The 25,728-nt window shown below is 46.4% G+C and overlaps 1 protein-coding gene across 1 annotated transcript in view; it reads right to left on the bottom strand.

The window, feature by feature from the left end:
• The window catches only part of GALNT2 (polypeptide N-acetylgalactosaminyltransferase 2), a 175,793-nt gene that overhangs the window by 74,450 nt on the left and 75,615 nt on the right, over positions 1-25,728 (bottom strand). Inside the window, exon 2 of the mRNA XM_065922341.1 lies at positions 7,645-7,738. Within this exon, the coding sequence (XP_065778413.1) occupies positions 7,645-7,738 (94 nt within the window). The remainder of the gene's footprint in view (positions 1-7,644; positions 7,739-25,728) is intronic.

Genomic DNA, 25,728 nt, shown 5'->3' with positions numbered 1-25,728 from the left:
ACCAACAGCCATCCTCAAACCAGATGTCGGCCCTTCAAATGCAACTGGCCTGTTCCTTCTGTGTCACCTGCTACCTGCCAACCATTCTCACCAATCAGATCAGAGATGCCGAGGAGACAAGAGAAGGAGATACAGGAGGGAGAATCACAAAGAGAAACTGATTTTTAAAACCCAAAAGGCTTTTCTGCACCCAAGGAAAAAAGATAAAACGTATCTCCATTAGACAGATTTTCAAAAAACAAAAAACTGATGAATAAATACTCTATTTGAAACACTCTGAAAATCAGTATGTGAAAAAAAGAAATTCAGTGCTTCCAGCTGGAAAACATGATGATGAAGTAGAAACAATGGTCACAGAATCTAAGGGCAAAAGTCCTCCATCCTGGACCTGAAACGCTTTTGCTTACAGGGTGTGTGGTTAAAGCACACAGGAGGCCAGTGCCTGGGGGCATCACTGCTGTCTCACATCTGCTCCTGCATCTCTCAGTGGGTTTTGTGGCCAGGCTGGGAGTCACCAGGTTGCGTGCCGCCTCTTTCCTCCCATCTGCCAGACATCCAACACCTAGGACGCAGGAAGCCACGGTATTCCCAAACAACCTACTTACGGAGTGGAAAGTGCTGTGACCAGTGGTTCCTTGCAGACCACAGAATTCTGTCCATGCCCATCATCCTTGGAGAAAATATACTTCTTAACCATAACAAAATAGCTTCTAAAGGAAAAAATCACGCATATGATGGATGAGTAAGAAAAAATGTTTTAAACAAGAGAAGAAGATAAAGTCCTTTAAAGACAAAATAAAAGGATTTGGTGCATTCATCAAAAGTTCTTCGTAATATTTCAAAAAAGAGGAAAATCAGTACATTCTTATCTCTTTAAAGATAAAGAAATCAACTCTTTAACAGTTAAGAACATGAAAGCCCGGGTCAGTGCCACATCGATTTTAACTACTGGGTCTGACTGTAGCAAACAGTTACATGTAGGATATGTCCTGAAGACAGCTTCTCCCTCTCTCTCCAAATGCCTTAAAGTCCAAGAGAACACTTGGTTTTATTAATATAAGACAACCCACAGAAAATCTCTCATTAATCCACACAGCAGAAGTACATCCTGTTATCATAATAAATAAACACTTAATAGCTAACTGTTCCGTTCAGATGCTCCCCACTACACGGGTGATGCCTGTCTCACATGGGAAAGAGCTGTGGTCTGGGGCTTCCGAGTCAGTGGGGAGGGAGGGGGCAGATCTAATGTAGATGTCTAATGCACACACACGCTCCCAAGTCAAGTGCAGCTGGAACCTGTGCTGGGTGTTACACAGGCCTGGACTCCCTGGACTGACAGTGTCCCAGAAAGAAACACTAATAATCAAACTCTCTGTCACCATTAAAGCAAGATTTAATGCACTAACTTCCTGTTTTCAGGAGTTTGTAAGTTATCACTCCAACCCAACAGATAAAGAAGCTGAAAAGCCAACAAGTCCTCTCAGATTGCTCAGAGAAGTGAGGTTACAGGGCAAACTGCTGCTCCTAAAACTGGGAAGACCAGTTGGTGGATCCAGAGAATCACGACTTCCCAGAGCAGCAACCTGTGGGAGGCAGAGTGTGAGGAGGAAACCTGAGGGCAGGGTGAATGACTGGAGGCTCGCTGTGGATAAGCCTGAGGGCTAAGGTCAGGGGCCCCCACACTTCCGTGAGCTTTATCTCCAGGAGCTTACCCGGGATTCCCAGAGTGACCACTGGAGACAGAAGCCCTCATGCCTCCAGTGGAGGAGGGGAAGGAGCTGACCTGAAGGAGGAGGCGCACACTGGGGGCTCAGCAGTGAAGAATCCACCTGCAATGCAGAAGATGTGGGTTCGTTCCCTGAGTCAGGAAGATCCCCTGGAGCGGGAAATGGCAACCCACTCCAGTACTCTTGCCAGGAAAATCCATGGACAGAGGAGCCAGATGGGCTTCAATCCATTTGGACTGGAAGAGCTGGACATGACTTAACTAAATCACCATCTGTTGTTAGTAAGGCTTGCCCTCAAGAACCCAACCAACTGGGCTGTTATCAGAGCCAAATCAATCCGAAGGAAGGGAAATACCCAACTCCAGGGACTCTGACTATCCCGTCCCACCTGAGTGGGAAAGCTGAGATGCGTTTGTGAAGTAGATGCCAGGGGCGCAGGCTCACTAGGAGACTGAGACCCGCCTACCATGGCACCAAAGATTGGGTTACAGGAGTTCCTCTTACCCAGGACATCGTATCTGGCTTTTAGGAAAAAAAATTACAAGACACCCTGAAAAGGAAAAGGAATGCTTGACGAGACAAAGCAAGCACCAAAATCAGACTCACATATGGCAGGATGTTGGAATTATCAGGCCAGAAATTTAAAGCAACTACAACTAATATGCTAAGCGCTCTAACAAAAAAAGTAGACAAAATGAAAGAAAAAATGAATACCGTAGGCAAAGAGATAAAAATTCTAAGAAAGAATTATAAGATAATGGTAGAGATCAAAAATACTAACAGAAATCAAGAATGACTTTGAGGTGACTGGACATGGCTGATGAGACAATCTCAGGGCTTGGGGATATGACAACAGAAACTTCCAAAATAAAAACTGAAGATAAAAAACAAGACTAGGAAAAAAAAACAAACCCAAAGCAAAACAGAATACCTAAGAACTGTTGAATAACTACAAAAGGTGTTAAGAGGTTTAAGTGGTTCCACTTACAGAAAAAATAGAGAAAGGAATATAAGAAATATTTGAAGCAATAATGACTGAAAATTTCCTCATGTTAACTACAACAGCAATCCACAGATTCAGCAAGCTCAGAGAACACCATGCAGGATAAATACAAAAAACTACACCCAAGCATACTCAAACTGTAGAAAATTAATCATAAAGAAAAAACCTTGAAGAAGACAGAGGGGGGAAAATAGCTTTACAGAAACAAAGATATGAATTATATCCAACTTCTCCTCAGAAACCATGCAAACAAGAAGAGAGTGCAACGAACTATTTAAAGTGTTGAGAGAAAAAAAATCATCAACCTGGAATTCTGGACCCTGTGAAATCTCCAAAAGTGAAGGGGAAATAAAGACTTTCTCAAATCACAAAAACTGAGGGAATCTGTTGCCAGTAGACCTGCCTTGCATGAAGTGTTAGAAGCAGCTCTTCAGAGAGAAGGAAAATGATTTATGTCAGAAATGCAGATCTCTATAAAGAAAGGAAGAGCATCAGAGAAGGAATAATTGAAGGTAAAATTACAACTTTAATTTTTCTTCTCTTCTTCTTAATTGATCTAACAGATACGTTTGCTCAAAAATAATAACAGCTACCATATATTTGATTCTGTATGCTTATATATGCATTTATGTATATGACTGACATGTGTGACATGAATGACAGCAGTGATACAAAGAATGGGGAGAGAGATAACATTTTGCAATTAGATACCTGTGCTGTGAAGCAGGATATTGTTGTCTGAAATTAAACTTGGATTATCTGTAATAAAATGTAAAAACGGGAGAAAGTGGAATCATATAAAATGCTTAATTAAAACTACAAAAGGCAGACAAAGAGTGGAAGACAAAAGGATACAGAACAAAGAACAAGAGCAAGGAACAGACAAGACTAACAAACACGGCAGACATTGATACAACTCTATAATAATTACTTTACAGTGTCATGATCTAAATACACCACTTAAAAGACAGACTGTCAGAATGGATAAAAGAAAACAAGCCCCAACTACCGACATGTTGTGTACAAGAAATCTACTTTAAATATAAAGACACATATAGATGAAAAGTGAAGGGATGGAGAAAAAGATACTGTTCCAATACTAACCAAAGATGGCAGGAAGAGCTATATTAGCTCAAACAGAACAAACTTCACACCAAGAAAAGTTACCAGGAATAAAGAAGGGCAATACGTAATGATAAAGGTGTCAACCTGCTGAGATGACATAATAATCCTTAATGTGTATGTGCCTAACAAGAGCATTAGAACACATGACATAAAAACTGAGAAACCTGCAAGGAGGAACAGAATACATAGGTCAAAGAACAAATCTCAGTGAAACTAAAAAATATTCCAAACCAAGTAAGAATGGAAATACAATACCAAAGTTTGTGTGATGCAGTGAAATCAGTGCATGACAAGAAAATGACAGCACTCAACACAATATGGAAAAGAAGAAAGATTTGAAATTAATCATCTAAGCTTCTAACTCAGAAAACTAGAAAAGCAGAATAAATCCTAAGTAAACAAAAGAAAATAAATAATAAAAATTACAAAGCTAAGAAATAGGAAAGAATTCTAAAAACTGGTTCTTTGAAAAGAGCAATAAAATCAATAATCCTCTAGTCAGGCTGGCTACCTATGAACAAATGGGAGAAGACACTAATTAGAATGTCAGAAATGAAAGAGGGTACATCAGTATACAGATCCTGTGGACATTAAAAGGAGAATAAAGGGATACTGTGAACACCTCTATGCCTGCAAATTTGATAACCTAGATGAATGGACCAATTTTCTAAAAGACACAATCTCCAAAACTAAGACAAGAAAAAACAGGCAATTTCAACAGGCCTATATCTATCTTAAAAATTGAATCAATAGTTACTAACCTCCTATAACAAATGGCACTAGACCCAGCTACATTCATTGGTGAATTCTGCCAAACATTTAAGGAAGAAATTATACTAATTCTCTGTAATCTCTTCCAGAAGATAGAAGCAGAGTGAATACTTCCTACTTTATTTTATGAAGCCAGTGTTAACCCTAATAACAAAACCAGACAAAGACATTACAAGAAAAAAAAAAATTTAAACCAATACCTCTTGTGTATATAAATACCAAAATCCTCAACAAAATACTGGCAAGTTGAATCCAACAATGTGTAAAAAAGAACTTTACACAATGACCAAATATGATTTATCCCAGGTATGCAAGTCTGGTTCAATATGTGAAAATCAGTTAACGTAATCTACCACACTAAGAAGTTAAAGCAGGAAAACCCCATGATCACAGTGACAAATGCAGGAAAAGCATGTGATCAAACTCAACACTTGTTCATGATAAAAATTCTCATCAAACTACCAACAGAGGGGAAACTTCCTCAACTTGGTAAAGAACATCTAAAAAAACCTTCATCTAACATCATATTTAATGGTGAGAAACTAAAAGCTTTCCTTCTAAGATCAGGAACAGGGCAAGAATGTCTTCTCTCATCACTCCCTTTTAATATCACACTAGAAGTCCCAGCTAATGCAGTAAGAAAAGAAAACAGAACAAAAGGTATAATACAGATTGAGAAGGAAGAAATAAGACTGTCTGCAGGTAACATGATTATCTATGTAGAAAAACTGAAAGAATCAACAACAAAAAATTCTTGGAACTGTTAAGTAATTATAACTATCCTTGCTATAATTGCAGGATATACAATAAATACACAAGTCAATTGCTTTCCTATAGTAAATGAACAAGTGGAATTTAAAATTAAAAGCACAATATCATTTACATTAGCACCCTCAAAACAGAAATACTTTGTTACAAGTCTAACAAAATAGACACAAAAATTTATATGACCAAAACCAAAAAACTCTAATGAAAAAAATTTAAAAAGAACTAAATAAATGGATAGATACTCCATATTCATGAATTGGAAGACCCAATATTGTCAAAATGTCAATTCTTACTAACTTGATCTGTAGACTCAACACAAACCAAATCAAAATCCCAGCAAGTTATTTTGTGAGTATCAACAAACTAATTCTAAAGTTTATATGAAAAGGCAAAACAAAAAACCAGAAAGCCCAACACAAGATTAAAGGGAAAGAACAAAACTGGAAGACTAACATTACCCAACTTCAAGATGAAATCTGAAGGGAAAGTAGTATTGGGAAGAATAAACAGACAGATCTTTGGAACAGAGAAGACAGCCCAGAAACAGACCCACATAAACACAGAGGAATAAAGGCAACAAGGAAACAATGATGGCCTATTCAATAACTAAAACTGGAACAACTGGGTATCCACATGAAAGGAATAAAATCTAGGCACAGACCCTGCCACCTTAAACACTTCTCAAAAATTAACTCAAAATGGATCACAGGCCTAAATACGGAACACAAAATAATAAAAATCCTAGGAGAAAAAACAGGAAAAAAAATCTAGGTAACCTTGAATATGGCAATGACTTTTTAGATATATTGAAGGTATAATCTATGAAGGAACTGATACAGCTAAACTTCATTAACTTAAAACTTTCTGCTCTGAGAAAGACACTGTCAAGAGAATAAGAAGACAAGCCACAGACAGAGAAAGTGTTTGCATATGATATATCCAATAAAGGACAATTATCCAAAATACACAGAGAACTCTTAAAAGTTAACAGTAAGAAAATGAAGAGCCCAGTTTCAATGTGGGCAGAAGACCTGAATAGACAATTCCACAACGAAGTTGTACGTATGACAGAAAAACATATGGTGGCTCTAGTGGTAAAGAACCCACCTGCCAAATAAGCTATCACTTCCAACCTATTAGAAGGGCCAGACTAAAAACCAGGGACAATACCAATCGCTGGTGAGGATGTGGAGTCACAGGAACGCTCATTCACTGCTGGTGGGAGTGTAAAATGGTACAGACACTTTGGAAGATAGTTTGGTAGTTTCTTATAAGTGTGTTCCTGCCATATGATCCTTGTATTAGCCCAAATGAATTGAAAACTTATGTCCACACACAAAAAATTGAACACAGATGTTTACAGCAGCTTTATTCATAACTGCCAAAGTTGGAAGCAACCACGATATCCTTCTGAATGTCCTTCCTAGCTGAATGGATAAATAAATTGATATATCCAGACAACAGAATACTATTCACAATAAAAACAAAAGGGTTATCAAGCCACGAAAAGACATAGATAAACGCTCAATGCATGTTACTAAGTGAAAGAAGTCAGTGTGGAAAGGCTACATACTATTTGATTCCAACTATGACATTCTGGAAAAGGCAAAAATCATGGAGATAGTAAAGGATCCGTGGTTGCCAGGGGTTGGGGGAAGGAAGGATGGCTAGGCAGAGCCGAGAGGATTGCTGGGGCAGTGAAACTACTCCGTGTGATCCTATAGTGGTGCATGCATGTCACTGAACATAGAATACCACCAGTGAGTCCTAGCATAAACTGTGGTGGTTCTGATGTATCCGTGTTGGCTCATTGATTGTAACAATGTCCCATCTGGTGGGGGATGTTGATAGTGGGAGCGACTGTGTGTGGGGGCGGGGAGTATATGGAAACCTCTGTACACTCTGCTCACTTTTGCTGAGAACCTAAAACTGCTCTAAAAAAATAAAGTCTGTTTAAAAAAAAAAAATCAACGAACTGATACATACCATCGTGTATTTTTAATTCTATTTTTTCTTTCAAGAAATTTTGGTCACCTTGCAGGAACGTCATTTCACAAGGCACTTAGGGCTTGAAGGAAGGCAGCAGAACGCTGCTCTTGGGCAGTGTCCCCCCTGCCTTGTGAAATCCACTCTCTACCCGACAGGGGACTCGCTCCAACGCCACATCCAGCTCATTCACAATGGGCAAGGCAGGCCCCCACCGCCAGCAGCCCAGGGCTGGCCTGGCCCTGGAGGCCGCTGCAGTACCTGGAGGGAGGGTCTCCATGCTGTGCGCCTTCTCGTCCCCGTCGCTGTGATGAAGGTCTTTCTTTTTAATTGGGTCAATGTCGCTCCAGTCCTCCTGGGGGAGAAAAGATACCAAGTGAGTTGACAGGCTCCTGGAGCACACCTCCATTCTTCAGGTCAACAAACAGTGAGTCTTTCGAGGCGAGTGGGCGCTGGGGACACAGCAAGGTGACATCTCCCGTCTATAGGATCGCACCCCAGACCTGCTCGGTGGTGGAGACCCGAGGACAGAAGTGTGGGACCTGCTTTTCTTTCTCCGTTTTCTATGTATAACACTTATGTATGGAAAGAAATACTCTGGAGACCTGGGGAGAGTGGAGAAGGGAGACAGGGAAACTAGATTAAATAAGAGAATTCAATAGTGGCTAAATCAAAGCCATTAAAATCAGGGTAGCTCTTGGGATGCCTTCTACAGCTTAAGGGTACCATAGGACCAGAGTCTCCCTCGGGCAATTGAACCAGGCTCAGAGGTTGTTAAGTGATTTCTGTAATTCTACTGAATAATAGTGGAGGGAGGGGAAAGGATAGCCGAGCTTTCCTTCCGGCTAATAGGGCTACAAATTAAGCGCTTAATGTAAAACCAGATGATAGAAGCTCTGGCAGAATTTATTCAACTCATCTGCGCAAACAATTTACTCTAATCTATCAACACTAATCAAATTAAATAACAACCTCGTGACCACAGAGCTAAATATATTTTTCAACCACTTGGGACCTGATTTCTGTGAATACCATAAGAAAGGTTTCTGTATATACCCCCAAATCAACAATACTCCATGGCTCGTAATCCTCCCACACAGGCAGACGTCTGTGGGTCAAGCATCATCAATTGGCCATTTCCCCAGCAGATGCTATGAAGACGCCGTCTCCCTCAGGGGAAACCAAGCCAGTCTTGCTTGGATTTGTTCAGCCAGCATTCCTCCAGCCAGCAAGGGTTGTGTGACCGCTAGACACAATTTGGCTCTAAACAATGTAAAGTGAGATCTGCAGAAAGAGTAATTCTCAGGGGCTGGGCCAAATCAGACATGGTTTCCCTAAACGCAACTGGCTCTGCCAGTAAGCTGTATTTTTATTCAAAAGGTAGAATAGTTACAGAGTAATTGGGCCTAAGCTGCCTCCTCTGGAGGCCAGCTTGTCCTTCAGTTGCTTTTGAGGTGAAATGAAGCTGGTTTATCCCAGCAAGGGAGGGATCATGGGAGGAATGTCCCACCCACTTATCACAAGGCCTTCTCGGGCCTCCAAGTGGTATGACTTTTGAAGATCCTAGCTTCCCTTGTGGCTCAGCTGGTAAAGAATCCGCCTGCAATGCGGGAAACCTGGGTTCGATCCCTGGGTTGGGAAGATCCCCCGGAGAAGGGAAAGGCTACCCACTCCAGTATTCTGGCCTGGAGAATTCCAAGGGCTGTATAGTCCATGGGGTCTCAGAGAGTCGGACACGACTGAGTGACTTTCACTTCACTTCACTTCAGCCTGCACTGTAACGAATGAATTAAATTGCATCTGGACCCATCTGGGCTTCCCAGGGGGCACTGTTTATTGGTAGAACGCGCCTGCCAACGCAGGAGACGTGAGAGACTACGAGATGGGGGACTGATCCCTGGTCAGGAAGATCCCCTGGAGGAGGGCACGGCAGTCCACTCCGGTATCCTTGCCTGGGGAATCCCATGTGACAGAGGAGCCTGGTGGGCTACAGTCCATAGGGGTGCAAAGAGTTGGACACGGCTGAAGCAATTTAGCATGCACAGCACCTACTCCATTTAAATACTTTTTGCTGCAAAAAATTTTTTGAAGGATATTTATAATTTGACTTTTGAGATTACTTGGTTACAAATAAACTTTCAATTTACTATTGGCCAAGATTTCAAGACAATCTTGGCAACTGCCAGGGAGAGAGAGACTCTGACCTCTGTGCCTTCACAATATAAGGAGACATGTGAATACTAAATCCAGCAAGCAATGAAGCTACCAGAATCATACTGTGTAGACTTCTAATTAATTAAGCTTTATTAATTTTTGTTTTGTAGCTTGCTGGTAACATTTTGTGGCTAATAACTTTTTCCCACAGGCATCTGGGCTACTACACACACTGGCTAACCAATCACACCATTTAACCTTGTACTTGAATAAAATCAAAAGTAAACAAAAAGCGAATTGCCGCAGGTGGGGCCACCACACTGCAATGTTCACCACATCAACATTGGTAAGTCAACCGTCAACGTTTTCTCAGAAAATAAACGTCATCTTCTTCGCACAAACGATATTGACCAGTCCGTATGTAAAACTCCCTGACCTGTCTCTACACTTCCCCGCCCCACCCCGGCCATGTGGCAACGAAGCGAGCCCACCACAGAACTGAGGCCAAAGATGAGGGCCGACTCTATAACGAGGGCACCGCAAAGTCCCAGCGGCGACGGGATGCTAAGCACCAGTGATGAACACCGATGCACCAGGCACTGCTCGAAGATACCTTTTCATCCTGGCAACGAGCCTGCCATTTTATCAGTCCTATCCAGCAGCAGGGACACAGGAGACCAGAGAGCTTAAGCAAACTGTCCAGGTCACACAACGGGCAAGCAGCTCAAGTCGGCCCTTTAGAAAGCAGGATGTGGATGGCCGGCCAGGGCCCAGTTGGAACCAAGTTACAGGGGCCTGATTTCTCACAGTATCACAAAAATCCAAGAATAGGTGTCTAGGGAGTCATCCACAAAGGACTGTTTAGTCCTGCACTCAGTCAAAAAGTGCAAGTCATCACACTGACTACCTGCTCCGAGAGGAGGGTGGGGAGGGGGAGGAGGGGACAAGGAGGAGGGAGAGGGGAGGGAAGAGGAGCACTTAGGCCGCTAACACTCACCGGGCACTTGCTAGGGCTGAACCCCATCCTAGACCCTGCCCACGTGTCCATGCTCCTTACAATGTTAGTACTGTCCCATTCTGCTGATGAAAAGGCTGAGGCACCAATCGCGGAGTCAGAGCACATTGCAAGGCTGGAGTCTAGCCCAGCGCTCAGAGTCTCAAACCTCCCCGTGTCCCACCCTTAGAGAAGACAGCTCCCGTCCACCACCACCACAGTCAAACCTGCGGAACAACGGTGCATTTCCTAATCCCCTCAGGATGTGATAGGGCACTGTAAATTCCTCTAGGTCGGGCTGGCCCATCAGAGCCACTGGCTGAGATGATGCCCACACAACTGTCTGCCGCAGGTCTGCCCATCCACGGCTTGTCACCACCCCATGTTGTTGCTGAACATTTGGGAAGGGCTGAGGGCAACCCACTCCAGTACTCTTGCCGGGAGAACCCCATGGACAGAGGAGCCTGGTGGGCTACAGTCCACGGGGTCGCAGAGTCGGACATGACGGAAGCGACTCAGCACGCGGGTGCAGGTGACGCCCACCCTGGGACATCATGACCCGTGCCTGGGGCCGCTGCCCCTCAGCGGAGTCCAGAGCAGACCCCACAAGGAAAACGAGGGAGCAGAGTGACAGGGAGGAGGTCGGAGACCGGTGTTGTGGGAATGTCACTCTGCTGTGGTGACGGAGGCCGAAGGTGAGGAGGCTGGACTGGGGGCACTGCTGGGGGGTCGCAGGTGGGAGGGAACTGGCATGGGGTCAGTCATCCACAAGACACGCGGGGAAGTCATCAGGGGAGGGCAGGGGTGGCACTAGGAAGGAAGAGGAGTCTGTCCTGGAGATGCTGGGTTGCCCCGAGACACCACAAGCAGGAAAAGAGATGGGAGGAAGGCAACCAGAGTGAGAACACGGTCCAGGGAGAAAGGAGGGGCTCGCATGCCGGGGACGGGAGAGACACATCGCACGCTGAGACGAGGCCTGGCCTGGGAGCCGGAGCCCCGGGCTCTGGCCACAGTTCCGCTTTGCTGGTGGTGGGGCTGAGTAAGAGGCCTGCCTTCTCGAAGATGGGGGTGTGGGGCTAAAGCACTGCAGGGTCCCCGGGAGTCCCAGGGGACAGACCCAGGTATGAGCACTTGATCACACGTCCTGCCTGGAATCCACTAAAGGTCAATATCTAAAAGCAACACAGGTCCTTTCAAGGCAGAGGATGGGCATGGTCTTTGGCACATTTCTTTTGTAACCATAGCACCCAGCATGGGGGTGGTCTTAGGGTAACTGCTCAATAATAAATGCAATCGAAAAAAAATCCTCACTCTATTTACTCAGATTAATTTTACTGGCTTTGCTCACTTTGCAGAGGAAACTTTTCATTACAACCATCCCCCTCACACATTTACACATATTGTAAGACACACACTCATCAGTGGAGGCTCCATTTAAAAATGGAAACACTGAATATAATCATATGGAGTGGCTCCTTCACCCAGTATCTGCTGGTATCCAGGATGCGCTGCCGGAGATGTTTTCTCTGTGTTAAGAGAAAATGACGCAGGGATAGACAGAGCCTCTCTTCAGTGACAAGCATAAACTGCTCAGGTTAGTGGAGTAATGATGTGGTTTGATGCTGGCTGGGTCAAAAGTTGCAGAGAATCCAAAACCAAAGCCTGTGATCCGACCCATAAGCCTGCTTTTATTTCCCAGGATGCAGCTCCACCTCTGCTGTGCTCCTCCTGCCCAAAGAGGGATGCTGACACTGACTACGGAACGACTCACCCACACACAGAAGACGCTGCAGGTACACGCACACCAGGCGGGCTTGGTGGTTCTAAGCGAAAGCTACATTCTGTCAGGAAATGTGGGTTCTCTGCTGACCAGACTGAGGGGAGGCCACTGGCCCCGCGTGACTTCATAGTTTGGACTAAGCCCTGGATAGACTCACATGCAGCCTCAGAAAGATGCAGAAAGCATCGGCCAGGGCACCGAGACTCTCCCTTTTCAGATGGCATTTGGCATGATACTGCAAACATGAACTACTGCCCTCCTACTCACTGACTCACCTGCCAGGTAGTTATTACTACTAGATACTTGAATTTGGTTAGTTTTCAGTCCAAAAGCTCAAGGTACGCGTTACTCTTACAAATGCATACAGCAGAAGCAGTCTATTGCCTGAAGTTCAAGCAGTCTATTGCCTGAATTAAATCAGGCCATGAATGAGATCAAATGAAAATAAACAACTGAAAAATGCCTATTTATCTACCATAATTAAAGAGTGTGGCAGCCAAAATCCATCCTATTTCTAAGTAGATAAAGGAGCAATGACTTTTAACAAAATGACGTTAGTTTCAGAAACAGTAAATCCAATAGGTTGGTTTGTTGAATAGTTATGAAAATTAAGGGTAAACAGGCTTAGTTATTAAAATAACTTTCTGCAGTATATTTCCAATATGATCTGTCTCTGTTTCAAAATAAGAGGAAATAAATAAAATGTGGGCTTGGTGTTTGCCTGAGACAAAGCGTCAGTCTTGGTGGTGGGGGGCTGGGCCAAGAGGGAGGGCGGAGGGGGGCTTGGACAGAGGTGGGAAGCAACCGTCAGGGTCGGGGCACAGCCAGTGTCAGGTGACCCCTGAGGCTCAGCAGGCAGCCTCCACCTTGCTAAGGGCACTAGGTCAGCCCTCACATTGCAGGTGAGGGGACAGTCAGAAGGGCTGGGTGACTTCTTGCTGTTACCAGCTGCTGCCAAACAGGTCCCCTCAAACTTCTTCACTTAGAACAAAAAACACTTCATACCTCGCACACCATCAGAAGGCCAAGGATCTGTCTGGTTCTGGCCCACAGTCTCTCACGAACCAACACAGCAGCCGGAGCCGGGGCCATCTGAAGGCCAGACGGGGCCAGGGCAGCTTCCAGTGAGTGAGCTGGGAGGGGAGAGGGGTGTCGGGGAGAGGGGGTCCCAGACCCCTTCTGAGAGGAGGCAGGCATAGACGAGGCCGCATCCCAGACGGACAGAAAGCTGCAGCACCCAGCGGCTACTCACATGTGCAAGTCTGTGCAGCGAGCTGTCACTCCGCCTCACCTGACCTCTTCACCACCACCCAACACAGAGACTATTCCCCCATGGTAACACGTGTGAATTACAAACCACCACCAAAGTAAACATGCCTGCACATACAAAACCAGATTACAAAGAATAATCGTATATGGCTAAACTATCAAAGGCTGCCTTCACAAAGTTTAAATGCCTAATGCAATATTTATTAGCCAAGGTAAAAATATCACTGGGGAGGAGAAACAGAAAATAAACAGGTTGTTTTCACTCCCTGCTTACTGAAATACATTTTGCCACCATTAAATTCCTTCAGCTGACTAGACCGTATGCTCAGAGGCAGATCAAGTTACCAAAAATACCATCTGAATGACTTCTTGAATCTTTTCTCATCAAATGTCTACTTTTCACTGTTATTTAATGACTGTTCAGTAATTGCCACCACCAGGAACAACATTCTAGTTTGGGGGAAAAAAGCCAGGTTGCCAGATGTGTTAAAAAGATGTGATAAAAAGATGTGATAATTTCTCTTTCCACAGCCCATTTCTTAAGAGCACATTGCCAAGCTAAGAACAGAAAACTGCTAAGCAGTTTGCTTGAAAGCAAATTTTAGACAGTGGATGTAGTTTTCTGTTGAAGACCTAGACCCCTACCCCCAGAACTTTCCCTCCGAAGTGATCACAGCGTAACTGCAGAGTCCTCCAACACTTCAGGTGGCGGCCCCCCAGGTGGTGCAGGGAGCAGTCAGGCCCTCTCACCAGAGGATGAGGAAGCCGCTGATAGAAGGAAATGTGTCTACTCTTTCTACCTAGGGCGTGTAACCCACTGACAAGGTGACAAAAGGAGTTTTAATTCATTGAGAAAGGGTCCTGAGCAAAGAAGGCAAGAAGGCTTGGACGGGGCCCCTCAGCTGGGTTAGGCTCTCTTAAAACTAGAAGCCTGTATTCCGGCTGACACTGGCACCTCTGCATTTGTAAAAGAGAGTAGCTTCTGCTTCTAAATCAGAGTCCCCACTGGAATGGTTTAAGAGGAAGAATGTTCGCTTCCCTCCCTGTCATCACTGGAGGAGGAAGGGGGATACCAAGTAGTGTACAGACCACAGCAGCACTGGGCCCCGGCCCCCGCCCTGCCTGAACACGCATCCTGAGTGCAGCAGCGATGGGCTCTGCCCCAGGTCGGCCAGCTTCATCACTTAGGGACCCGCTGGCAGAACTGGCTGTTCCGCTGGAGGAAGAGCGCAGGCGAGCTTCCAACAGCAACCACCTGACCTTCACTCACATGACAGTCAACAGGGGTGCGAGTAAAAGAATCAGGACCTGCACGGCAAAAGAGCTGGAGAATGAATGAGACGGCAAGGCCAGCCTCCCAGACGCCAGGACTGCCCTCGCCTGCTTCATCGCAACCTCCGAGCTTGGGGTCTAGTCTTGGGTGTTTTCTCGGAGGTTCCCAGGCAGCTCTAATGCACAGAGTGGAGAGCCCTTGGCTTGACTGACACTCTTAAAGTTTCACACTCCTTACTCCAACCTGGCCCAAGAAACTCAATGGGAGAGGGGCAAGTTTCTGCTGTGGGTTCAAAGTCACACGCTGCTTCACACAGAATCACTTGCTCATAAGTAAGCCATCTGTTACGATAAAGGTCATCCGTTCACTTTTTTACTGTGTGTCCCTCAGAGAAAAGCAGGCTGTGAGAGACACCGTCGCTCCGTATTTGGCAGCTGGAACAATGGCTTGTGCTAAAGTCACGAGCTGCAGTATCCCCACGATGCATCCCCTGTTACCTAACCTCGCTAACAAGCAGAGCACCTATCGCACCGCCTTGCACACTCCCTCCACACATGGTCCGTCAGTTGCCTTAATTTGGTGAAAATCTTCCTATTTGAATCCCTGAGGCGATACAGATGGATGTCTGTCAGCCCTGCAGCCTCCCCCACCTGGAAGCTTGGCACCTGGAGCACCAGAGGCAAGGTCTGGACACGTGCTGGCCTGACAAGTCAGTCCCAGTCCAGCCCCATCACCCGAGGCTGCCCAGGGTGCCTCTCTGGGACTCAGACCCAATATGCAACATGGAAACATCTCTATCCCAGCCCCTAAAATGACATAACTGGCAGGGTCCCAGCGAATTCTCATATCATCTAAACTCTGAGTCCATGTTCACTGACAACATTTAACCTCCTTCTTCCATTATGAAGACCCAGTCTTTACTCCTCTCTTGATTATCCTACTCCAACCACTGAACTTCCTCCTTTCTGCCCATAACGAGCCCATTCTTGGACTTGTCAAAATATATTCATATTTTATCATTCATATGTTAACATTCATATTTTATTTATATTTTATTTATTTATTCATATTTTATCATTCATATTTTAACATTCCTATGTTATCTTGTATGTTACACTCCCAAACCTGTGGTTGATGTTGTTTAGCCGCTAAGTCATGTCTAACCCTTTTGCGACACCACGAACTATATAACCCACCAGCCTCCTCTATCTCATGGGATTTCCCAGGCAAGAACACTGGAGTGGGTTGCCATTTCCTCCTCCAGGGGATCTTCCTGACCCAGGGAATGAACCCTCTCTCATTTCCTGCATTGGCAGGTGGATTCTTTACCACTGAGTCCCCAGGGAACCCCCTTAAACATGTAACTTCAGATTAGTCATGAGAAAAACATCAAACCCCAAATGAGGGATATTCTACAAAATCTCTGACCAGGCCTCCTCAAAACTATCAAAGTCATCAAATCAAGGAAGGCAGGAAACCATTACAGCCCAGAGGAGCCTAAGGACATACAATGACTAAATGAAATTGGTACCTGGACAGGCTGTTGAAACAGAAAAAGGACATTAAGGAGAAACTCAGGAATCTGAATAAAGTAGTTAATAATAACGTTATCAATACTGGTTCTTTAATAATAAGGGACTGGTTATAGTTGGCATGGGAACTCTGTACTATGTTCCCATTTTTTCTGTAAATCTAAAATTGCTCTAAAAATAGTGTGTGCATAGATCTTACACCTACATAAAAGGAAAATAATCATATTAAACACTCTTGTATTTATTAATCGTGTATTTCTAGGGCATCCGTCCAGTTTTAATGGCAATGTTAAGTCCTCTCCACATCCTTCAGGGAACTAAGGTGTGAGTCAGCATTTCCTGATTTTAAAGCCAATGTTGTAAGGCGACACACACCTAGGAGCAAGCTATTTCACACCACAATCCTCTTCCCAGAGCAATCAATCCACCTCCCCACCCCCAAAGCAGCAGGTGGCCCCGGGCAGAGGGACCACCAGTAGGGCTATTAACATTCCTTATTCCTCGGAAGGAGTTTATGATGCAAGACAGCTGCTGGGCCAGGTCCTAAACATCCATGCAGTGGGTGATGGAGCAGAGCCTGCAGGTGAGCTGAGTGCCTGCCATTTACGGCCTCTTTCTCTGTCACGTGGGCTGATTCCACCTCTTTCTTCTTGTAAGCAGGAAACAAACGGCTTCTCCAGTTTGGAGTGTGCACACAGCCCCTTAACTGCTGCTTCTCTCCCTGTTCTGGGATTCTTAACATTAGCTGAAGCAGCAAACTTGACTCAAAAATGTCTTTTTACAAAAAAAAAAAAAATACAAACAAACAACAAAAAAAGGGTTTTAGAAAGATTTTCCCCCATGACTTATGTAAAGGTCAAAAAAAATTTTTTTTAATGTTAAAAAATAATTCCCAACAGAGGGGAAAAGCGGCAGGAGAGAAGTTCCGCAAGCAACAGCCCAGCCAGCACCGAGCGGCACTGCAGTGAGAAGCGGGGACACCCTGAGCGGCCTCGGATCACGGCGCGCTCCCCTCCACCTCCAGGAGCCACACCATGCCACCAGCCTCCTGTACGCTCGCCGCCTCCAGGACACCACCCCACCGCGGCACCCAACCTCGGGGTCAGGGCTCTAGAGGCTCAGCTGCGACCCCCTCGCTTGGGCTCCCAGGTGGACGAGGGCGCATAGCACTGGCTGCAACACCACCTCCTAACCAGTAGGTGTCGCCAGCCCGCACTTCATCCCCACCACCGGTCCTCACCCCAGGGGCCCCGGCCAGCTCAGTTCCAGGGAACCACCTGAGTCAGAACTGGCTCCAGGGAGGGATGGGTGAGACCCTCCATGGACTCCAAATCTTGGGTCTGTTTTGAAGAGCGTCTACAGGGGAAAATGTTATGTGAAGGACTCCAAAGGAACCCAGGGTTAGAAACTTAACCACATGGATTTTTAAAAAAATAAAACTAGTGAACGCGGCTAGAGGACCAGAAATACCATGTAGGAGGAACATCTCAAAAGACATATGTCGTATGCAACCAAGAAATAAACTCGTGAGCATCTCAGTGAGATGTGGGGAGACATTTGCTGAAGTTTCTAGCAAATGAGCAACAGTAAATGGGAACTGTACAGCATTTTAATTAATTTAAAATTTACATGTTCTCATTAACCTTCCCTTGATTTATAGTTCAATGGCTAATTGCCATGTGAGCATTACCCAAAGAGTTGGACATGACTGAGTGACTGAACTGATTACCCAAAAACTCCAGAAGGGTTGTCCTAAATCGATTTTTCTCAAAAGGTCTTTATTCATTTCAAACTCCTCTTTTAGAATGAATTTGTGCCAACAGCACACTCAGGCCTCGTTAGCCCACTTCACAGATAAGTGAATGGGAATGGGGGCTCATGTGGTACTCTGGAGTCTGGATTCCATTTGAACCCATTGTAAAATGTTGGTTTTGCCACAGCTCCAAGCTCTTTTTCTACAAGATTATTTAGACCACATTACAGAATCCAGATGCAGCACCCCTAATGTGAATAAGCTGTAGCAGGACTCTGTACAGAGAGACCCAACCCCAAGAGGAGTAGGGAAGCCAGCCTGCTGGGCAGGCTCCAGGGGTGCTTGCTGCGTGCCTCTCCCGCTTATGTTCTGCATGGGGCAAGGTGGGCAGCCCCTGCCAGGGACAGACAGTGGGATTCTTTCTCTCTGGCACACTTATTTACATGTCCATTTTCTGCCTGGGATGTCTTCCGCATGATTCCAGTATGTGTTATTACAACATGGGCTACAAATGTCTCACTATCTTATTTAAAAGGAAAAGGATTGGGTGTAAATTAGTTGAGCTTGACTGGAAAGTAATTTGGCACCATATATCAAGAACTGGAAAGACACAGAATAGTTAAGCTGAGAAATCTTGTTTCTGTGAATTTATCCTCATGAACTAACTCAAAATAAGGAAAAAATTTTATGCATGGATGTTGCAGCATTGTTCATAAAAGAAAAAATGAAGAAACTTAAAATATTCATCGACAGGTTGGTTAAATTATGTCACAGCCCCTCAAAAGAATATTAGGCAACCATGAAGAATTATAAAGGCCACCCAGTTATATGCAAAATGCATATAATACATTAAATGAAAATGCAGGAGACAAAATTTTACATATACAATGAAACAAGCTATAAAAAAAAGTATCCATATAGATAAGCCTGGAATGAAATGCACTAAAATAAAACACGGCTGTATTGAGTGGAGAATGATGAGTGTTGTCTCCATGTCTTAAACTTTGTTATATTTTTAAATTACTTTCATGAATAATAAATTTTAACACAGGCATGTTTAGGTTGGAACTTCAAACCTACCCAATATGTCATATCAATGACACATCAGGCCCACACCTGGCCTGAGGCTACGAAAGCCACCCAAGATAGCACAGGAGCCGCTTTCAGAAACAGGAGTGCGCCTGACCCTGCGTCTGTGCTGTGTGGTTGAGGCACTACTCCAGAGCCCACGCAGGCCGCCCCTGCCCTGGGGCTGGGGAGGGCTGAGAGGGCGCGCTGGCCTGGGCAGGGCTCGGGGCCTCCAGACTCTGCTCCCGCAGGCCTGTGGAGCGCCCAGCTGCTCTGGGTCCAGCCTTTTCCCTCTGAGTGTTTTTCCCCAAGAAACTGGTCAGTAAAAGCTTGAACTGATCCTCTGTGCTTGCGGCCACAGCTGGCACGGATCTGCCAAACAAAGGGGTAGCTGGACCTTCTCATGAGCTCCCTGGCAACCACACGCAGAGACCACAGCCCATTGTCCTTCCAGGCCCGTCACTGACCGTCCTGACAGAGGACATGGGGTGGGAATCATGACAGGGACGCCGCCCCCCCAGAGCTGATGCTCTGAGAGATTCCAGCTCACACGTCCTAGGCCAGCTGTGGGCCTGTGTCCCAGCCACTCTTCACACGCCCCTGAGAAGCAGGGATAACGTTCACAGTGAAAAGTGAGAAACCCGAGAACCAAAGAGCCTGAGTCAGGAGCAGGCAGCCAATGGGCAGTGAGGGCACCAGAGTTCACACTCTGTCCACACGGCCAGGCCGGCCCTGGGTGGTCTGACCATCCCCTGCCCTTCTGGGAGCTTATAATGACCAAGCCTGGTTCAGCGGCCTGCCTCACTGGTCTGGCCTGAGACGGGACCCACAATAACTCGGGGCAACCCACCCTTGTCTTCCCTTATTCGACTTCAAAAAAATGATCATTTTACACTAATATTTTTTTCCCAAGGCTGATTTTCTTGCCCACACGTTTTATCTTGCTCAATTACAAGGAGAAAGATGGTATGAAGGTGATTTGCTGCATGGAACTCAGGCTTCACAGGCAAATTCAGATTCCTGCTCTGGAGTTCACTCAGTAGGAATCATGAGTGCTACCCACGGGGACACTGCAGGACTGAAGTGAGGCACGTGCAGAGGACGCTAAAGCCTGACATATTACAGGCTGACAATATGTGAGCCCCCATCCCACATCTCAGCCCTAGACGTTTAAGGCACTCATTTTACAGCAGAGAAAAGTGAAACACACACATGCACAAATTATCCAAGATCCCACAGTTACCAAGTCATGAGACTTCTATCCATTGCAGACCCATAGAGTCTGTAGAATTCAAGAATCACCACCAGGATATGCCAACCACATGGAATTTGTTTAAGCAGTACTTGCCTCTTATCATTAATGCATGCTAAAGTCTGAGAATTTAACCCCCTCTTCTGATATAGTTATTTCTAATTAAGATTTTAATTTAATGTTGAGTTTCAAAGAGCCAGTTTATCTATTAATTTACTCTCTACAGCCCAAAGATCCATGTGTCCATCAGCTTTGAAACTAAAAACTAGATTTAAATCCATGTTCAGGAACTTTACAAATTGTCAATCTTTCTAATTTGCAGTAGCATATATTTAGAATGCTGGATGTTGAGAGGTTTAAAGAAAATAAATGTGAAATACTTTGAATACAGTAGAGCTAACACCTTGAGGATGTGTTGGACCAGATGAATTAAGCGCCAGAAAGAACTCATTAGAAGTCAGTGGGCCTTACATGGGTGTGAAACACAGAAGAGTTTACTTGAAGCAAGTCAAGCAGAACATGCAAATGCACACTGATTCATGTGCACAGAGGCCTAGGAAACAGCCCCATGATCCCGGATCCCGCCAGCAAAACCCATGACCGGGGAGTGCCAGGGTTTGTTTTTAAAGAAATTCTGCTGGTGAGTTTCTCCAAAAGTTTATACCCCAGATCTTACAAAAGGGAGTGGGTGGCTTAAAATAAAAAATGTAAACAGAAACACCAAAGAAATGGAACATCAAGACTGAGGAAATGAGTAAGCACACTTGAATTCTCATCTTGAGCTTTCCAAAGACAAAAGTAACAAAGCAACAGAAAGAAGAATTAAGATGTGATGAGAAGTGGTCAAAAGTGAGGAACCTGCCCAAGATGAACAGGACGTGAGCAGGTAAGAACCCATTCAGATCAGAGACTCCTATCCCTCGAGAAGGCCTGAGTACCTTAACACAGACTGCATTTCTGGTGGCAAATCCTAAAATGTGTCATGAAAGGAATGGATCTGGCGTCATGGGTGGTGGTGGGTTAAAGTGTCCACATTTCTTTGCTGCTCCTCTCCAGGGCGCTGGAGTGCGCGGCCCCAAGCTGCCTGGACCCTGGCCCTGGGACTCACTGTAGCTCACTGGGCGGCAGCAACCTGGACTCAAAGATAGGCTCGTCATCCTGTCCTCTGGCCGCCCCCTCCGAACTCGGCCCTATGGCCCGCAAGCGTAAGGAAGCAGGCCCTGGTCCCGGAAAGCCAAGGCGCCCCAGGAAGCAACCAGCAGGCCTGGGGCGGGCAGGTGGGGCCAGCTTGGCCAGCCAGCAACTCAGCTGTCACTTGACCGCATGAATACACACAACCCACGGGGAGCCCAGTCGACCCGAGGGCTGCAGGAAGGGAGAAACCACCCCGGTTTCAGGGTGGTGGGCTCGGCAGCAGCAGATAAGGGAAACACGGATGCAGAATAAGAAATTTCCAACAAGAGCTCCACGGCATCAGGACGCTGCTGTTTGTATGGTGGCTGCCCACAACACCTTGGGGTAAGATATACAAGCACAATTCAGGCAAAGCGTTCCAAAGGAAGCAAAACCAGTGCCAGCCACACAGCTGGAGCAACGGCCACATTGTGAATATTAAATTCCCCTCAGAAAGTATAAAAGGATCTGAGGGAGCCTGTACAAAAAAAAAAAAGAGAGAGAGAGAGAGATAAGAGTGAGAGACCTTCTGAGTTTTAGAAGCCATTCCTGATATAACCGATTTATTCATTTAACAGGTATTTGTTTGAATGTTTACTTTTAGGCCAGGTCCTTTCCCAGGAGGTAGAGATGAAGAGATGATTGCACATCATCACGTCCTACCCTCAAGAGTGCTGGACACATGATGTGTGATCCCTGGCACGTCTGTGCCCCCCCTGGGGACAGTGGGTAATGGTCACTGCACAGAATCTTTGTGGGCTCCTGGTACAGTGTCTGACACATGCTACATGATCATTAACACTAGCACTGATACTAAGGTAGGTACCACCATTAGTATCAAGTAAAATCTCGACACTGATGGTGTTATCACTGTGCTGTGGCTCAAAGATGGGCTGGAGAAGTCGTAGGAGGGAGGACATGGGGAGAGGGAGTGTGAGACGGGGATGTTAGGGGAGGGCTGTGCTCCTCCTGGGGAGACAGAGGGGAAAGTCTGCGCCATCTTGTTTGCTTCTTTTTGTCTCTGCGCCCTGATGAGGGCACAGAAACTAGAACCCTGGCCCGTGAACTAGACAGAGAGCAATTGGGTGGGCCAGCTCCTGGATTGAGAACACAGCCTCCTTGCCCCCCCTGCCCCCTCAAAACTCCCAGCATCATTTCAGGTCAAAAGGTAAGGATGGTAAGCCCACCCACCAAGTCCTCCAAGCTGGGAGCACACTCTGGCAAGCAGGGCCAGGGCCCTGGGAAAGCTGCTGGGGCCCCAGGACTGCAGTTCCCCAGCAGGGTCTCAGCCCTGCAGGTCCCCAGTGAGAGAGGGATAGAGAACCAGCACAGCTGCTGTGGCTAGAAGCGGCCAGTCTGGAGGAGGTGGGGTGGACTGTGTCCCTCTGCGCTGACCAGGGCTCAGCTGGCCCGTCCATGACAGACAGCCTTCCCCCTACCCAGGCCTCACCACAGGTCAGGGGGGCCGCCCACCCAGTCACAAGCAAGAGGGTCTGGGCGACCTGGCACCCGGAGGCCAGATACACCCAAGGGTCCCTGCAGACTCCAGGTGGGGTTCTGAGCGGCGTGCAGCCCTGAGGCCAAACATGAGTGAAGAACCTTTCCCTCCCCACCGAGAAAAGTCGGGCACACCTGCTCCCCAACGAGACTAGTTTTTAGTCTCTTCTTCAGACCAGGGCAAAATGCAAAGCAGGGATCCAAATAAAGACTGGGAATTAGGTGAAATTCTCTCGTTGACCTCATGTTGAGGGTTTTGAAACCCTTCTTAAAGTGAAGGGAACACTGAACATTTTGAGAGAAAAGCAATCAAGGGACTTAGCATCACGGGCACATTTAAGGAAACTTATGTGACATCACGGGCTTCCCTGGTGGCTCAGCTGGTAAAGAATCTGCCTGCAATGCTGGAGACCTGGGTTTGATCCCTGGGTTGGGAAGATCCCCTGAAGAAAGGAAAGGCTACCCACCCCAGTATTCTGACTTGGGAGAGTTCCATGGACTACAGTTCATGGGGTTGCAAAGAGTCGGACACGACTGAGTGACTTTCACTATTTGACACACGTCCCTGCAGAGGAAGTAAGAGAAAAGAAGTTTCCTGTGGTAAATAACAGTGCACATCCACAGCCACCGAGTGCAGGGCGGACGGTGCGCTCCCGGGCGGGGCCACCGCAGGCCAGAGGTGACGGACTGCGGGCCAGAAAGGGCGCTTCACGAGGAGCTCTATTTCAACCCTCGGCGATGCTGAAAGCAGTGTCAGAGCCTCACCAGATACAAAGGCCGCCTCTCCACGCACTTCAAACATCTGAGGTCAGAGCAAACAAACCTGCGTCCGGCGGTGTAGTCGCGAACAGCTGGGGCTGGGGTGCTGCTCAGAAACACTCTGTCACCAGAGGCTCACAGCATCGTGCAGACATATGGACAAGCCCTCCAGACAGCATGTGTCCAACTAACTTGGAGGCTAATAGTCCAAGACCTTCGCCTGCGAAGATGACAGGAAACACGAGAGCTCCCGAGGAAGAGAAGCGAATGGGCACCAGAAGTCCATCCACTGGCAACCTGACGTGATGTATGAGAAGGGAGGAGTGATAGGAACCTCGGCAGGAGGCCAGGCTGCCAGCCCATTAGGAGTCAAGGCTCTGCGGCCCCAGCTGACCGCTTCTGCTCGTTGGTGTCTTTAAGGAAGGGAGCTACATTAGCAACAGCGTGAGCCTCTCTCCTCTCCCTCCTACGTACACCAGGTTCAGGCCTCGTCCACGTGCTGGGGAAATGTGCTGGCCCAGGCTGGGCCTTATCCATCCTCTCACAACACAAAATGCCACCCTTATCCTGCCCGCCACTGCCCAGGCGGTCCCCAGGGCTCACCGTTTCCCAGTCCATCAGGCAGGCAACAACACTTGTTCAACGCAGCTGCAGCTAGACCCCACCCCACACACTCAAGCTGATCTCCTGCTGAACCCTCAGCGCTCATTCAGGTCTGCTCCTCCAGGCTCCCATAGACGGCGTGATCATTCTCAGTTCCTTGGCTGTGCTCGAGATTTTTTTTTCATTTTTAAAGTAAGGTATAAAATAGATAACAATAAAATTCACTCCAGTCTACAGCTCTGAGTTCTGACAATTGTTCACAGCCATGCAACCATCAACACAAGCAAGACACAGCAGCTCAGCACCCAGAAAACTCCCCCACTCCCAGGAGCCCTGATCTGTGTTCCGTCTGCAACGCTGCCTTTTCTAGAAGGTCATGTAGACTGAATCAGGCAGTATGTGACCTTTGACTCTGGCTCCCTCCTCTCACATGACTGCCTGGGATCCACTGTGTGCACTGCTCCCTCGTGTGGGGGGCTGTCTCCCTGCCAGCCGCCACATCCCACGTGCAGGCGCCAACGGCTCTGTCATCCCCTCCCCAGATGAGGGCCAGTGAAGGAGTTTCCAGATTGGGGCAAATACAAATAAAAGATTCTGAACTCTGTGAGCACATAGATTGCCATTTCCCTAAGTATCTAAGGGGTTGCTGGGTGGCCTGGGAGCACATCTAACTCTAAGAACTGCCCGCTGTCCTCCAGACCCTGTGCTGGTTTGCATTCCCACAGCAGGCGTGAGCTCTGGTTTCTCTGCGTCCTCACCACAGTGCGGTTACCATTTTCGGTTTTATTAAGTTATCCTAACAGGTGTATGCACCATAACGCCGTTTCCTTACTTGCTGCAAATGTGCTCAGTGCATACCAGGCATCATGCTTGATGGCTCACACACTCCTCAATTAAGGCTGACTTCAGCTCTACACCATCATTGCTTTCAAATGAGGACACTGAAGTGACCCTGATCCAGGGTCAAAAGACTACAAAATCCATGGCCTCCAATCAGATCTCTCCCATGAAGACTTTACTTACCCCTTCATGGGGTCTCCATGTTCCTTCAGGCCCTGGCTCATACTTGACCTCCTATGTAATAGTTTCTCCAAATCATAACATAACACAGCCCAGCCTGGCCCTTCTTGCACTTCATTATTTCCTTAACTATTTCATTGATCTCTAGATAGAGAATCAAAGTATTCTCAAAATAGCTCATGCTTCTCATCTCCTAAGCAAGATGCTTCTTCTTGGGG

Source organism: Muntiacus reevesi, chromosome 2 (genome assembly GCF_963930625.1).
Source record: "Muntiacus reevesi chromosome 2, mMunRee1.1, whole genome shotgun sequence".
NCBI lineage: Eukaryota > Metazoa > Chordata > Mammalia > Artiodactyla > Cervidae > Muntiacus > Muntiacus reevesi.
The sequence above is the reverse complement of the archived record's forward strand: the minus strand, read 5'-3'. Positions and strand labels throughout refer to the sequence as shown.